The following is a 14,354-nucleotide window of genomic DNA, read 5'->3' as shown; positions in this document are numbered from 1 at the left end:
TACGCCATCAGGACCGTACCAGCAGGAGTTTCTTCCTCGTTCCTGCGCCCCAAGCTCGACCCGCTTTGAAGTCCCTCCACCTACACCCTTGAGCTTCAGCTCTCATCACTAACATGTGTTGTCAGAGCTCTCTTTCAAAGACGGGGCTTCTCTTCAAAGGGGAAAACCTCCTGGTCCGCAGCCTACCTGGCAGAGTAGTAGTACCTGTGTCATGTCGCTGCGAAATCCAGGATTTACTGTAAGCCGCCCGACCAAACAGTCTGAACCCACTGACTTGAATTGCTGTGTTTTATTAGGGATGCTAAGCTGTAATATGATGTAACAGGCCAGTCGTTCTGCTCTTGGCTCAGAGGCTCTGATACTCTGATCAACGTCTGGTTTCTGTACCACTATAAATTGTACGTTGCCAAGTGCGTTTCAGGCGAGGCATTCTAAACTTTGGAGTCGAATTTAACCCAGCAAGGTTGTTAGAAGCTTCTGTTTTCCTCAATTGAACGGGGCCACCATGACGGCCCAGTAAGAGCTGGTTCCTAGAGGCCAGCTACATTTCGTCTCAAGGCAGCTCTGACATTTCCTGGAGCAGGAAAATAATCTGTCTGTTGGGGAAGGAAGACAGATTTGCAGGGTAGCCTCAGGTCCTTGAGTATGGCCTTGCAGCTTATACTCCTCAGCGCCACCCTCCTTGGTGGACACATGCTGTTGCTTCATTATTTCAGGGCCTACATCTGACCTGCTCAGGAAACAAAGGTTTAATATCCAGTTTTCACTGCCAGAGAGGACGACAATCATCCGTATTTTGACTCTTACCCATGTAACCCTGGCTTCGAATAGCCTTATACTTGAATAGTTGGATCTTCATGACATTTTCTTTTTATATTTTAAAGCTGATATCATCCAAGAAATAACCCGCATAGCAAAAGGTTTGTATTAGACTAAGTAAACCAGCCTTAATTCAAGCTTGATGACCTCTTGATTTAGTTATTCCCAAACCTGATGTCAGCGTTATTCGGTGATAAATTAACCTCTTCCCAACTTCATGAGTTCGGAGGAATCTCGCCTCATATTAGATTGTTAATGTGTGTGTGTGTGTGTGCGCGCGTGCGACTGACAATACCAAACAATGTCCATGCTAAGAATGACATAAGGATTGAAAAGAGGATTTGTGAAAACTCCAGCAGTGGAGCACCCTCCCCCCCGCCTCCTCTGTAACTCGTTTCACTGAGGATTATATCTTCGCAATTGAAACGTTGTAGGACATTCTCCGCCCCCAAAATATACAATTACAGATCACACTGGCAATCCGAATTTGTGCCTGCACTGGTGATCGTTGCAGAGGCTAGGAAGGGGCAGAGATATGGCCAGCAGGAGATGAGAGAGAGGAGGTGAAAGCGTGAGAGCAGACCAACTACTAGGTAACATTTTAGTCCATTGTTCTTTGGTGAATGTGTGCAACTTCATCTCTACTGCTTCAGGAAATACCAGCTATTCAGCTGATAGATTATAATCATGTCTGATTGCAATTGTCTCACTAGGTCAGACTGTTTGTAAATGTGACACTCATACTTCTGACATGGACTTGGCATGGCTGCACTGCTCCCCAGATGTGTTTATGTATGATTAATGCTTAGATGGTGGTGGCAGGGTCTATTAATTTCTTCCTATGAGGATAAATGTGTAGTGTTATTGGAAAGTGGACACATTCTTACTCGCTGACTCTTTTCCTCATGTTGATGGGGATGACTCCTTGCTTTGGAGGAAAGTCTGATTGCTTCAATGATAATCCTGTGTTGACGCACAGAAGCTTAAATAGACTTTGAGAGATGATTATTAGTTGTTGACAGGTGTTTATTGTAGAGCTGCTTGCCATCTTAAAGAAGTTTTATTGGTGACTGTTCCAATTGATGGAAAAATTGTTAAATACACAATGATGGATGTGGACTCTTTTTTTCACATTCTGATTAGTCATGCTACTAGATAACATTTGAATTACGTCATAGTTGAATTTCATCTTCACCAGCTCATCCTTTTTAGCAGCGCTTCTGCTCTCGCTCAAGGCATGGCCATGTTCACTGGTCGGTCCACCACTTTGGACAAGACTGAAATATGTCAACTCCTGCTGGATAGATAGACATGACATTTTGTAAAAATATGCATGATCCTCAGAGGATGAATCTTAACAATGTTGTTGATCCCCTGACTTTTATTTTAGTGTCACTTCAAGGTTTGATTTTTTTGTTTTTTAATGAAATATGATAGATATTGGGTATACCAAGCTTCCAAGAGGATTAATCCAAGTTATTTGGTGACCCCCTGACTTCTTGTCTAGCGTGAAGTCTCTCTTAATCTGCATGCTGGATTGGCATAAAATTGTCGTGTACAGATATTTATGGTTACCAGACAATCCCTGACTCATTTAGCACCGCCATGCCGTCAACATTTGTGGTTTTGAGTGGTATGTGTTGGACTGTTGGATAGATGGATGTTAAATGAGGCAAATTCAAATATTCAATGCGTATTCAAATCAAGATTTAAACTCCCTCAACAGTTTGTGTTTTGACCAAATACCTCCAATCTAATTCCCATCAGACTCAGCTATACTTTGAGTTTAGAGCTAATTAGTTAAAGTCAGCATGGCGACATGGAAGAGTGAAATTTTAACACATTTAACATTATACCTGCTTAACATCAGCGTGTTCACAGTGTCATTGTTAGAATACTGGCTTTTAGGGTTTGGTTCTGTTAACACTAAAACTGATACCGGTACTGGTACCTGGAATTCGGTACTGGTAACCAACCAACCAACGTTGATACTTTACACTCTCTGTAATACTAAAAATGCCATTGGAGTTATTTCAAATGTGTCTAATATTATCTGCACCTGCTTTTTGGAAATGGTATACTCTTGAGCTCTTAGATATGTTTTGTGTTTGACCAGGTGTAACTTACACTCAAGGCATTGTCTCGGCCTGTACCTGTAGCTCACTTGTCCAGATGGCCAGCCAGAGGCCACATTTCGTTCAGTTCTTTAAAACATACATCACATCAGCTATATCTTTTCATTTATCAGCAACTACATTGGAGTTGTATTTCCATTTCCATTTCAAGGATCCATTTCAGATCTCTTGAGATGTTTCTTCGTGTCCTGTTTAGTCATCACCTGCTGTGTTTGGGCCGCCAGGATGCTTCTTCACTTCCCTTCAGAACCCAAACCAAATAGGACATTTCTGTTGTGTCACTGAGTGACTTGTAGGTAGCCATGTTTGTCCCTAATCCTCTTTCAAGAACAGACGCAGCAACCGCGAATGACAACAATGTGAGTCCTCAGTAGCCACAGGACAAGAATGCTTTGTTAAGATAATCTGTAAACAGTCCAGTGTCTTCACATTTGACAAATCAGTTACAGAGCTAAGGTTGCATCAGACCAGCACGTGCTGAATGATGTGGAAGCATGTTTTCCTCGAAGTAAACCCTTCTCTTCGACCATCTCCACAGGCAGGATGACAAACCAGTCGACAGCCAACCAGTCTAACACAAACAAGGTGAAGGAGAAAGAAGAAAACCAGCAAGATGACAACACAGAAGTTGCTTATAAAGATGCCGGCCACTGCAGCCGCAACACCCACAGCTTGCTCCTGGGACTCACTGTTATGGGTATGCACAGACTGGGAAACTCAGACTGTATCCTGATAATATTCTCTGCTTGTAAAAGTTGGATTTAAGTTGTTAACAATAGAGTAAACATTAAGGAACAATGACACCAGGAAAAAAAGATGACCTAATTTCAGTTTTCGGTTAACATAATTGACCATCGCAAACCCCCACATTTTTTGCTCATTGAATAGAATTTAATTTGAGGTCAGTTTTATTGTTCAAAAATAGCCATTTGAGCAGCAGCAAGTATCATCACACAGAATCCTAGATGTACAGACTGCGTGAGCATTTTCCCATGAGACATTTTAGGCTTGTTGTCTTTGGTCTGACTGTGTAAACACTTTGGTATGTCTCTGCATGGCTGTGTTCTTTGTCAAAAAATGCTCCAGCAAAGTCAAGAAGTGTGGTATGTTTGCATATCACAGATTTAAACCCAGATTTAAACTCGTTTACATTACAGTAGACAGTTCTCATTAGTCACAAGTCTATTACGTGACACTTTTGTGGGGGGAGGATAAGGCCAGTGAGTTCAGGAAAGTCCAATAAAATGACTCCTATTTTTATGACATGAGCTTTTAAGAATCTGTAACAGTTTGCATGTCATCACATCTAAGATGCTCTGCTGAAATCCAAACTAATTAACTTTATTAATGGTTTGAGAAATTAATGTGATAAATTATTGTCTTCAAAAAGAAAATCTGACAATTTAATTGTGGTCCAAATAAATCTTATATCTATCGTCACTCAGAAAAAGATCATCAAAAAACATTGCTTTTTTCCAAAGATTACAGAGAATATTGAACACATGCTTGTCTCATGTCCCCAGGTGTTGTTATGGGAACGGTGTTTGGGATGCTGCTGCGATACATGAAGGTGACGGACAGCTCTGCCCTTACTATGGTTTCCTTCCCTGGAGAAATTCTCATGAGGATGCTGAAGATGCTCATCCTGCCTCTAATCATCTCCAGCCTTATCACAGGTGTGCCACTACATGCACACATGCACACAAGCACACACACGCAAGCACAGACAGACAAGTAATGTACAGTAAACACTGGCCAGTGTGCACAGGTGTTATTCTGTTTGGATTTAAGCTGACACACGATGTGTTTTATTTACACTGTAAGTAATGTTTGTTGGTTTGGTCTGAGTGTAACTCATCCACAAATATCAACATTCATGGCCCACAGTGGATGAATCCTAAAAATAGTTCAAAGCAACACTGAAGTGTCAATCTTTTCACCTTTTGTCATGATGATATAACTGTAGACCTCATGACTGAGGGTAATTCTGACATTGCATACTAAAAGATATTGAGTAAATCATACTGATATGCTATACATGTATTTGTCACAGTACCGGTACATGGTGTGTACATGGTGCACGCAAACACTCATGGTCATCTTTCTTTTAGGGCTGGCTGGGCTAGATGCCAAATCCAGTGGCAGGATGGGTAGTAGAGCTATGGTGTACTACATGTCCACCACTGTGATTGCTGCCATCCTCGGGGTCATCCTGGTTTTGTCGATACACCCGGGGAACCCCAAACTGAGGGGAGGCTCGTCAGCCCCATCACCCCCAAAGAACCAGGAGGTCAACAGTCTGGATGCCTTCCTCGACCTGATCAGAAACCTCTTCCCTGAGAACCTGGTCCAGGCCTGCATCCAACAGGTAGCGTCAGCATCTGAAATGTATCTTCAGAACTGCTTCATTGCTTTAGCTTCAAACTTCACTCAGCAGTTGGTAAAACAATCTCAGCACAAGGTTTTGTTTTTTTAGTTGTTTTGTTGCTTTCGACCATTTCACATGATCGTCAGTAGATGAATAGTGTGTTTCCAAGGCAGGATTAAGCATAGAGCTCCGTTTTTAAGCTGCATTCCCAGAATAATGGTAATATGAGCAAATACAATTTCATGGCCATATGGTATGATGGACATCCAAAGAAGGTCACAAGACAAATTGAAGGGTATGTGTGTAAAAAAATTTCAATTATGCCACTTTATGATCTGTTTTTTGTTTTTTTGTTTTTTTTTCATTTTTTGCCTCATGAAAAGCTGTAGTATTCAATTTCCTCGGCCCTCAACAAAGTTGTCAAATGAAAACTTTAATAAGGTTTGAAGCACCTGGTGTTGGAGGATCGCAAGCACATGTCGGTTCAATGGTTCAAAAGCAAAAGGAAAAAAAGGTTCGGAACTTCTTTGTATGAACCCAGAAAGGCCAAAGTTGAAGTCATTAGTCTGTAGAAGGTATTAAGTGAGCAGTCTGACCGTTTGAATGAACTGCACAGAGTTGTAAACGACTGAAATGATACTCTAGAGATGCTGGTTGTCCTCCAAATGTTTTCTACATGTGTCAAACTAAAACAGTTTTTAGTTACAAAAGGAGCAAAAAGGCCAAGGCTGAATTCTGCTCATGCATAGTCTTAGAAGTGTAACCTTTGAAGAGTGACTGTCCAGTTAAACATGACAGATGAAAGGAAGCCCTTGAGTTTCTTTATGGATATTTAGTGTACTGCTGAAACAATGACGGGATCAGTAGATTTATAGAGAATAAATAAATGAAATTCTTCTTTCATTTTGTATTTCACACCAATTTTAATGCATTAACGAGATAAAATATGAGTTTGAGCTCGCATATTTGGGACCACTGTATATACCAGACTTTTAATTTACTAACTGGAATGGCACTCAATAGAGCGCATACCTCCGTCAAGGCCCATCAGTTCCATCAGTCCCTTCAATCTGCATTACAAATACAGACAGCAGCCAGTTAGAGGAAGGGAGACAAATGGGATTTTCCTTTTATCCGGATCTGCACCAAAAGTTAATGGGGTCTATTCTGGGTCGAGACCCATGCTCCATCAAAGATTTGTGATACTGCTAACAGACCAACCGAAAACATCACATCACATAACAAAGTAATAATTTCCAGGGCTGCACGATATTTTAAAATAAATGTTATTGTGATCAGTTTGACATTATGATTATTCATGATGAATGAGAATGATCATTATTACATCACAATACTCAGGCTCACTGAAAAAAGCTATTAAAATCGTGTTGATGTGAAATCTGTTGGAGTCAGCATGATGTAAAAGTCAATTATTGGTTGAACTCTGTTTTTAATGGGAAGAAAAACTAAAGCGATAGAAGTGCAAAAGGTGAGATGTCACAAATTATCAACACGAACATTGTAATTTTCCCTCTTTTCCTCACAGCTCAAGCTCTTACAGTCTTACGCATCACAGTAAGGACCAGGATGAGTCAGTGGACCGCTACTGTTTAACCAAGCTGGTCATTTATAAACGATAATCCAAGTCTCAATCATGATGCGACAGTTGCCTTCTTCTGTACAAATCCTGTTTTTTCCCCACCCTCCTCTCCCTCCTGCGTGAGTGTCTGAATGATTAGAAGTAGTTTGTCTGTGTTGGACTGGGTGAGGGTCAGCCCTTCTGCTACTGCTAATCTCTTTACATCTGTAACACTACATCCTCATTTGCCACAGTCAGGCATCAGCTGGTGAGCAGGGAGTACTGCTGAGCACCAGCTTACAGACTCCTGTGTCTCTTCTCCTCCCTGCGGTATTCCCTGTTTCTTCCCTTTCTTCTCCTTCCTGTTCACATGTCTGTTTTATTGGTTCTTTTGTTTGCTCTCACCAGGGATTCATTGAAGTCATAAAAAGCATAATTGCTTTTGCAGGAAGGATTTGTCCTTCGTCTTTTAACCTTCTTGTCTCTCGTAGTTCTCATGTGAGGATCTCTTGTTCTCTGTTTTGCTTTTTCTCTCCACACAAATCTTTAGTTTACTGTGCCGCTGCCAAGCTTATGTTTGCTTGCACAGAGCATGGGTTACGAAATCTCTTAACTGGAATCATGTCCGCTCAGTTTTCACCCCCTGATCAATCTGAATCTTGTTCTGTCCTCCCTGTAGGTTCAGACAGTGCTGAAAAAGGTGCCGGCTGTAGCAGTAAACCAAACCGAGGCTATGATAGTGAGCAAGAAGAAACTAGAATACAAGTGGGGCATGAACGTCCTTGGTGAGTTGATGACAGAGCTGATATTTGCTCTTCATCGACAACTATCGTGATTTACTCGTGTTGTTTTGTGTCTTCCTCCAGGCTTGATCGGCTTCTTCATCACCTTCGGGATCTGCATGGGGAGGATGGGCGAGCGGGGGAAGGTCATGTGCGACTTCTTCAACATCCTCAACGAGATTATCATGACGATGGTTTCCATGATCATGTGGTCAGTGTCTTATTGTGTATTTTTGTGAGTGTGCAGGCTTACACAACATGTGTCTCTTGTTTTTGCTCATGCGAGCCAACCGCTGCATTGCTCTGACATTCTGGAGATACCACACACAGAGGTCGTGACAGTGATGGATAAGGCCATGACGGTGTATGCGAGACAAATTGTGGGAAAACAAGCAACAGCGTAGGACGTCAGACACTGAGTAGGAGAGAAAAGAAGAGGAAAGTGTGTTAACTAGTGAAGGACACGGACAGATGGAAAGAGAGGGAGAGAGAGTAAAAGGGTTTCCCTGGCACATGCTGGAGTCTGTGGTATGCTGAGGAGTAGCAGGAGCCCAGGCCCGGAACAATGTTGTGGGCTCCCAGGGGAGCCGGGGTGGAAGATCTCCAAAATGTAATGGATCCACCGACGGCAGAGGAGCCACTTGGCAGCAGAGCAGAAAGCAGATGCGGGTGGGAGGGAGGGGTCGTGGAAAGATGCATGTGACAGCATGTCTTCGGAGTGCAGTGCACGCCCTGAGGCTTCGCAGGACCCCGTTTAGTCACACAGAGAAAAGGAGTATAGTGGCACTCAGAGCAGGGACGGCGAAGGGAAGGGAAGGGGGGAGCAGGGTAGGCGGTTGGAAGACAAACAGCAGGATGCTTGTCTTGCTGCTCTCCTAGGCCATCTACATGTGCAGCTGGACACCAAAGGAATCGTGTCCTTGTTCGAATCACTCACACAGTATAAACAGATTACTCATGGGCCTATGGAGCCAGCCAAACACAGAGTCCAGTGTATACAGAGACACGTATCATACATCCATCAAATCATATACACGGCATATTCCACCAAACAACTGTCACCGAATGCCAGGCTTGGGGGTTCAGCACGCAGCTGACCTGGGAGAGCAGGCCGCTGTCGGGATGAGACCTGCTTCGACTCGGCCCGAGAACAGCTTTAAAGGAGAACACAGCTTTAATTCATATGTCCCACAGCGGCCTGTATTCACCAACGGGAACAACTGCACTCCAAAGCTGGAAACCAGAGATCCAAGAATGTGACTTGTCCTCTCATGGTGAAAACCGCTCCTTTGACAGTGAATGAAGATTGATTGGGTGTTTGCTTGACATCTCGCAGACACACTGAAATACGGAATTTTCTCATCCTAAGATTTGTTGCTCTGAAATTATACTGAGTTAAATATCTTTATGAAGATGTCATTTTTTGATCATTTTTGGATGTGTTCTAGTTAGTTGCATAGTTCCACGTGTGTCAAAAAAAAACAATATTCATTGTATTGAAAGTTTTTCACAATTGTGACATTTTCTGATCATCTCTCACAAATACTGAAATAGTTTAAGTCTCACAGAAAATGTAAAGTTAACCAAAGTCAACTCCATCTCAATCATTCCTGACTCTGTGTTCAGGTACTCCCCGATTGGCATTGCTTCTCTGATTGCGGGGAAGATTGCAGCCATCGGAGACCTGGAGGTGGTGGCCAGGCAGCTGGGTATGTACATGGTGACCGTCATCGTGGGCCTGGTGATCCATGGCGGCTTAATCCTACCTGCTATATTCTTTGGTACCACCAGAAAAAGCCCTTTCACCTTCTACGCTGGGATCTTCCAGGCTTGGATCACAGCTTTGGGCACTGCTAGCAGGTAGGTCAGCCTGCAGGAAATGTGTGTGTGTGTGTGTGTGTGTGTGTGTGTCCGTGGAAGTTCTCTGTTTGGGCATGTGTTAACACATGTGTGTCACATGTTTTCTTTACAACATCTATTCCTTGAGCAGCTGCTGTTGTAAGCGTGATTGATCGGTGTCGCCTGCTTCTAGCTTTCAGCTATTTTGGTTAAATCTGAGTGCGCTGAGGGCAAAATTCTGTATTTACACGACAAACTGACAAATTCAAGAGAGCAGAGCCAAATGTCTGTGAGCACAGGCTATCATAGACAAGTCCATGTCAGACAGATCCTGTGTTATAAACGTCTAAGCCTTCGGATTAGTCTTCACCAGCCAAACTGGCCCCGCTGTATTCTGCCCGGCTCGGCTTGGCTCGGCCTGCCTGGGATTCTGCATTGCCGCTGAAACCAACTGTCATTTTGGCACATTATTGAGGCTTTAGTGAATATGGGTAATCCTATCAACGTTTCCTCTAATTATATTATGACCCGAGCTTAGCAGGGCCGGGAATCAAATTCCTATAATTCACATGTCGGAGGATTGCAACAGTGGCCTACACCAGCTGTTAGGACAAGGCTGTCAGCCGACTCAAATTTCTGCTGCTTTTTTTTTTTTCTTTACCCCCTCACCTCCCTCATCACCTCTGCACTTTTCTCTTTCACCACCTGTCTACCTATTTAATGTCCGTCAGCAGACACTTTGCTCCTGCTCCTCGTACCTCTGCGCCCATTTTTTTTCTAACCTCATCTTGTGGGGCCATTTTGTCTCAGTGCAGGGACATTACCTGTTACCTTCCGCTGCCTGGAGGAAAACCTAAAGATTGACAAGCGCGTGACTCGCTTCGTGCTGCCCATAGGTGCCACCATTAATATGGACGGCACCGCGCTGTATGAGGCCGTGGCAGCCATCTTTATTGCCCAGATGAACGACATCACGCTGGATGGCGGGCAGATCATCACTGTCAGGTAAGGCACGTGGTGGATGGCCTCTACACACGTGCTGTGTGATGTTGCAAGTGCTTGGATTGTTGAGAATGAGGATTGTTCAACTTTAGTTGAACTGGGACCCTTTCGAGTGCAACTGTCTCCCGTCACCACCAACATACAAACATACATCCCTGGGCCAGGTTCTGACGGGATCTTCGTCTTCGTCTCAGCCAATATTTGTGTAACTCAGCTGTGTGCAGCCTCAGAAGCTTGAAATAAAGTTAGCTGGCTCACTTGGAAGCTAAAAAGAATGCAAACAACGACGGCGCAGTTGAGAGAAAAACACTTACAGTGACACACGGAAGAGAAACACTGCAGCCAATGTGCCTGTGCCTGTTTAATAATAAATAGGACAGTCTAGAGGCGCTTAAGCAAAGTTTCCTTTCATTACATCTTATGTAGCCACAAATAGCCACATTACCTCATCATCGTGCATCTTCAAAACAGCTGTGTTTAAAAAAGGAAAAACGTGTTAAAATGTGTTTCCTCTCTCATCCACTCACTTCCAAAACAAATGCACAAGATAGCCAGAGCAAGGCCTTTTAAACACAAGGTGGTGGATACACTACCGCTTTTGTCCACAGAGGCTGCCAGAATCAACAACAAGTAAAAGTTGCCCCTGTGGTAGCTTTAAATGAGTGATTCCCATCCCCTGCCATGCCGACAGGAGTTTCTACAGGGAAGCTAGGAGAAATAAGAGGCCCTAAAACATGCGTTATAATACCCAAACATTTAACCATTATTTCAGACACGATGTGCACCACAGACCCATCTCTTTGTTTGCCGGCCCGTAACAACAATGTCAGAATAAACACTTCCCGCAATGCTCTGATCTGAAATTACTCACAGATTTCTTTCTGACATGTTTTAAGACAATTAAAACCACAGAGTCTGTGTCTCATAGTGTTTTTCCACCAAAAGTTGAATAACTGCTCTGAATATTCTTAAAAGCGCATCCAGTGCTTCCGAGTGAAAACCACGTCGAAACGTTTCTTTACATTAAAGTTTAGAGCTGTTGACAACACTGTGCTTAAGGTCTTGTTAGGGTTAGGAAAAGGTTGTGTTTCGACGTATCTGGTCCTGTTGCCTCAAAGACTGCTGCAAAATGTTCCGACATCTTGTTAAAGATACTCAGTTTTGTTGCCACGAACACGGCCGGAGAATGTCCTGGCGGTCGCTGAAATCTCATTGTCCGCCTCGTTCTCTTTAAAGTAAATTCACTTCCTCAGACTTTACAGTTTGGAGGAGCGATATCAAAAAATTTAAAAAACTGTGTAACGGTTCAATTAGTTTTAACTTAATGCCGTTGAAATTTAGTTGATTTTAAACTTATACTGCCATCCCTAATTTAAATGTGTCATAAAATTCCAAAGTAATTTTCTTAAAAAGATGGTCTTATAATCCACATGTATGCAAGAAGAGAAAGTCAGAAAGTAATAAGATACTTGTTTTTCATTTCTGAGGTTGTAGCATAACATTTATGTCTGATTGGAAACAGACAACGACTGCCTGTTGTGGTGGATAGTTAAATATGAAGCTCAGCACTTTGAAGTTGTTTATTGTATGTCTTTCATCAGCGGCTGGTTTCCACCAAATCCCTCAAATCTAATTTTCAAAAGTCCTTTATTGTATCATGTGTGGTGGAATTGTACTAAAATAAGATCCATATGGGGCGTGTAAATCTTGTGAATGTTCCACTTAATCTCCAGGTCACTGGTGGGTGATGATTAGCGCTACAGTTTGTGAAAAAGCAATTGAGATGTAAAGCAGAGCTCTGCATTCAGCTCAACGGCACCAAACATTTCAATTTAAAGCAGTGTCCAAACTGGTCTGCAGTCATATCTGGGACCAAAACGACCTGATAATTCATCTAATGCATCATGACAAGCAACAATCTGAGCGTTAAAGATTTAAGTCGGGGAACGTTGGGAGATCTGGTTTGTTTCATGGACAGAAGTGTAGCCATACACACCTCCCCTCATCCCTCTGTCTTCATCAGATGCCACTGTAATACAAAGGTTTGATGTATGTTGTGGTTCAGATGAACACATGTAAATACTTGGTTGCTGCTGTATGGCCTGCGTCCTGCAACAGTAAACAATATAGTTAAACCACATCTGTATATTCCACCAATCTGGAGCCGTCTCATCAGAGTTGCCAACTTTTAAAAATGGAGGGAATGTTTCAGGCAAAGTAGGGCTTTACTGTTTTGAGTGTGATATTGCAATTATCTGCATGTGTGTTTGGAATGGAGAAAGTCTGAAGTGACAATGTTGCAAATCAGTGTCAACCCTTTAATCCCCAATACAACATATGCTCACACAGCGGCCATTTTTCTCTAATATAAGGACTAGCAACTTAATGGGTAGCGAAAATCTGGAGGAACAACAGCTGACGTTAGCTTTCAACCACTAGCTAACATTACTGTCTGAAAGTGCTACACAATATGATAGGAAAGGTGTGAATGATTTCCAAAATATCAACAGATAGCTTGCAGGTGAAACACACTGGATGTAATGAGGTGGTAATGTTAGCAAAGAAGTGGCTAAATGCTAACGTTAGCTAATAGGTTATCAAATATGTTGTTTTATCTTGAAAGATGGCCCACTGTCCCTCCATATTTTCCTTCTCCATTGTCTTCTCATGTGCTGTTTAATCAGGAAGTTAAGGATTTTCTATATTTAAAAGAGTTAAAACAACACAGCAGCATAACTGTATCCCAGCATTCAAGCACCCTCAGCGTGATGTCTGAGGACACTGGCAGCCATGTAAATATGGTCTTTAGATGATTATGAGAGCGGAAGTAAAACAAATCCTCAGAGCAATTATTCTTTTCAGTGGTTTTGCCAAGAAATATGACTCAGAGAACCTGCAGGACCCTCTTCATGTTGAAAATATGCAAATGGAAATAACATTGAGATAAGCGGATAAAACATATTGTTTTCTCTTCATGTGGTCCTGTTTTCACCTGCAAATCATCAACGCCACATTTCCCGGGACGTGCTGTTATCACTTAAAGCAAAGTTAACAAGTATGTGGAGTCTGTGATACATTAAATTAATCATTTAATTCATCCCATACCTAAAACCTCACATTTAAATTCCAAGCAGCGCACTGACAACGGACCGACCACGGACCACTGAAGGCAGGAAATTGCACTTTTTTTTTACAGAGAACTGTCAGATCCAGTAGAGTTTGGACAAAAACAATTTTTCCTACCAAAACAAATTTTAGATTCATGCTTTGAGGTTGTCGTGAACGTCTGTGCATGTCCGTGGCTGCGAGCTTGGTGACATCACTAGAGATCCCAGCACATAAATCAACTGGCAGATTTGTCTGTGGTTATCTAGGTAGTGCTCGCCCTTTTTACACTGAGGTCAAGTGGTATCTGATTGCTTTCAGGAGTCCGAAAATACCAAGTTCGTTGAACTAATTGCATTTATTAGCATGAATGTTGAATCAGCAGTAAAGAGGCAGTGTAAAGATTTGAGTACACCTTTGTCAGTGGAGTCCTTAGAACCTCAATCACATTTCTCGTATTTTCTAAAAATAGGTGCTGTCACCTTTTCTCCTCCCCAGTATGACTGCCACCCTGGCCAGTGTCGGAGCTGCCAGTATTCCCAGTGCTGGACTGGTAACCATGCTGCTGATCCTGACGGCTGTGGGCCTGCCTACTCAGGACATCAGTCTGCTCATCGCCGTCGACTGGCTGCTGTGAGTCAGGTGTCTGGAGAGTGTATGAGTGGCGCACAGCAATGATAAGGATGATCTGGCGCTCTTAGCTTTGTCTCAAAAGCTTTTTGTGA

The 14,354-nt window shown here is 42.7% G+C and overlaps 1 protein-coding gene across 14 annotated transcripts in view; it reads left to right on the top strand.

The window, feature by feature from the left end:
- slc1a9 (solute carrier family 1 member 9) overlaps window positions 1-14,354 on the top strand; it is a 41,208-nt gene that overhangs the window by 10,440 nt on the left and 16,414 nt on the right. For all 14 annotated transcript variants that reach the window (XM_037087644.1, XM_037087643.1, XM_037087646.1 and 11 more), the window contains 8 exons: window positions 3,493-3,651; window positions 4,478-4,630; window positions 5,066-5,322; window positions 7,581-7,686; window positions 7,768-7,894; window positions 9,310-9,543; window positions 10,333-10,527; window positions 14,128-14,262. In XM_037087644.1, coding sequence (XP_036943539.1) covers window positions 3,498-3,651; window positions 4,478-4,630; window positions 5,066-5,322; window positions 7,581-7,686; window positions 7,768-7,894; window positions 9,310-9,543; window positions 10,333-10,527; window positions 14,128-14,262 — 1,361 coding nt within the window. In that variant the 5' untranslated portion in view covers window positions 3,493-3,497. The remainder of the gene's footprint in view (window positions 1-3,492; window positions 3,652-4,477; window positions 4,631-5,065; window positions 5,323-7,580; window positions 7,687-7,767; window positions 7,895-9,309; window positions 9,544-10,332; window positions 10,528-14,127; window positions 14,263-14,354) is intronic.

Source organism: Acanthopagrus latus, chromosome 23 (assembly GCF_904848185.1).
Source record: "Acanthopagrus latus isolate v.2019 chromosome 23, fAcaLat1.1, whole genome shotgun sequence".
Lineage (NCBI taxonomy): Eukaryota > Metazoa > Chordata > Actinopteri > Spariformes > Sparidae > Acanthopagrus > Acanthopagrus latus.
The sequence above is the reverse complement of the archived record's forward strand: the minus strand, read 5'-3'. Positions and strand labels throughout refer to the sequence as shown.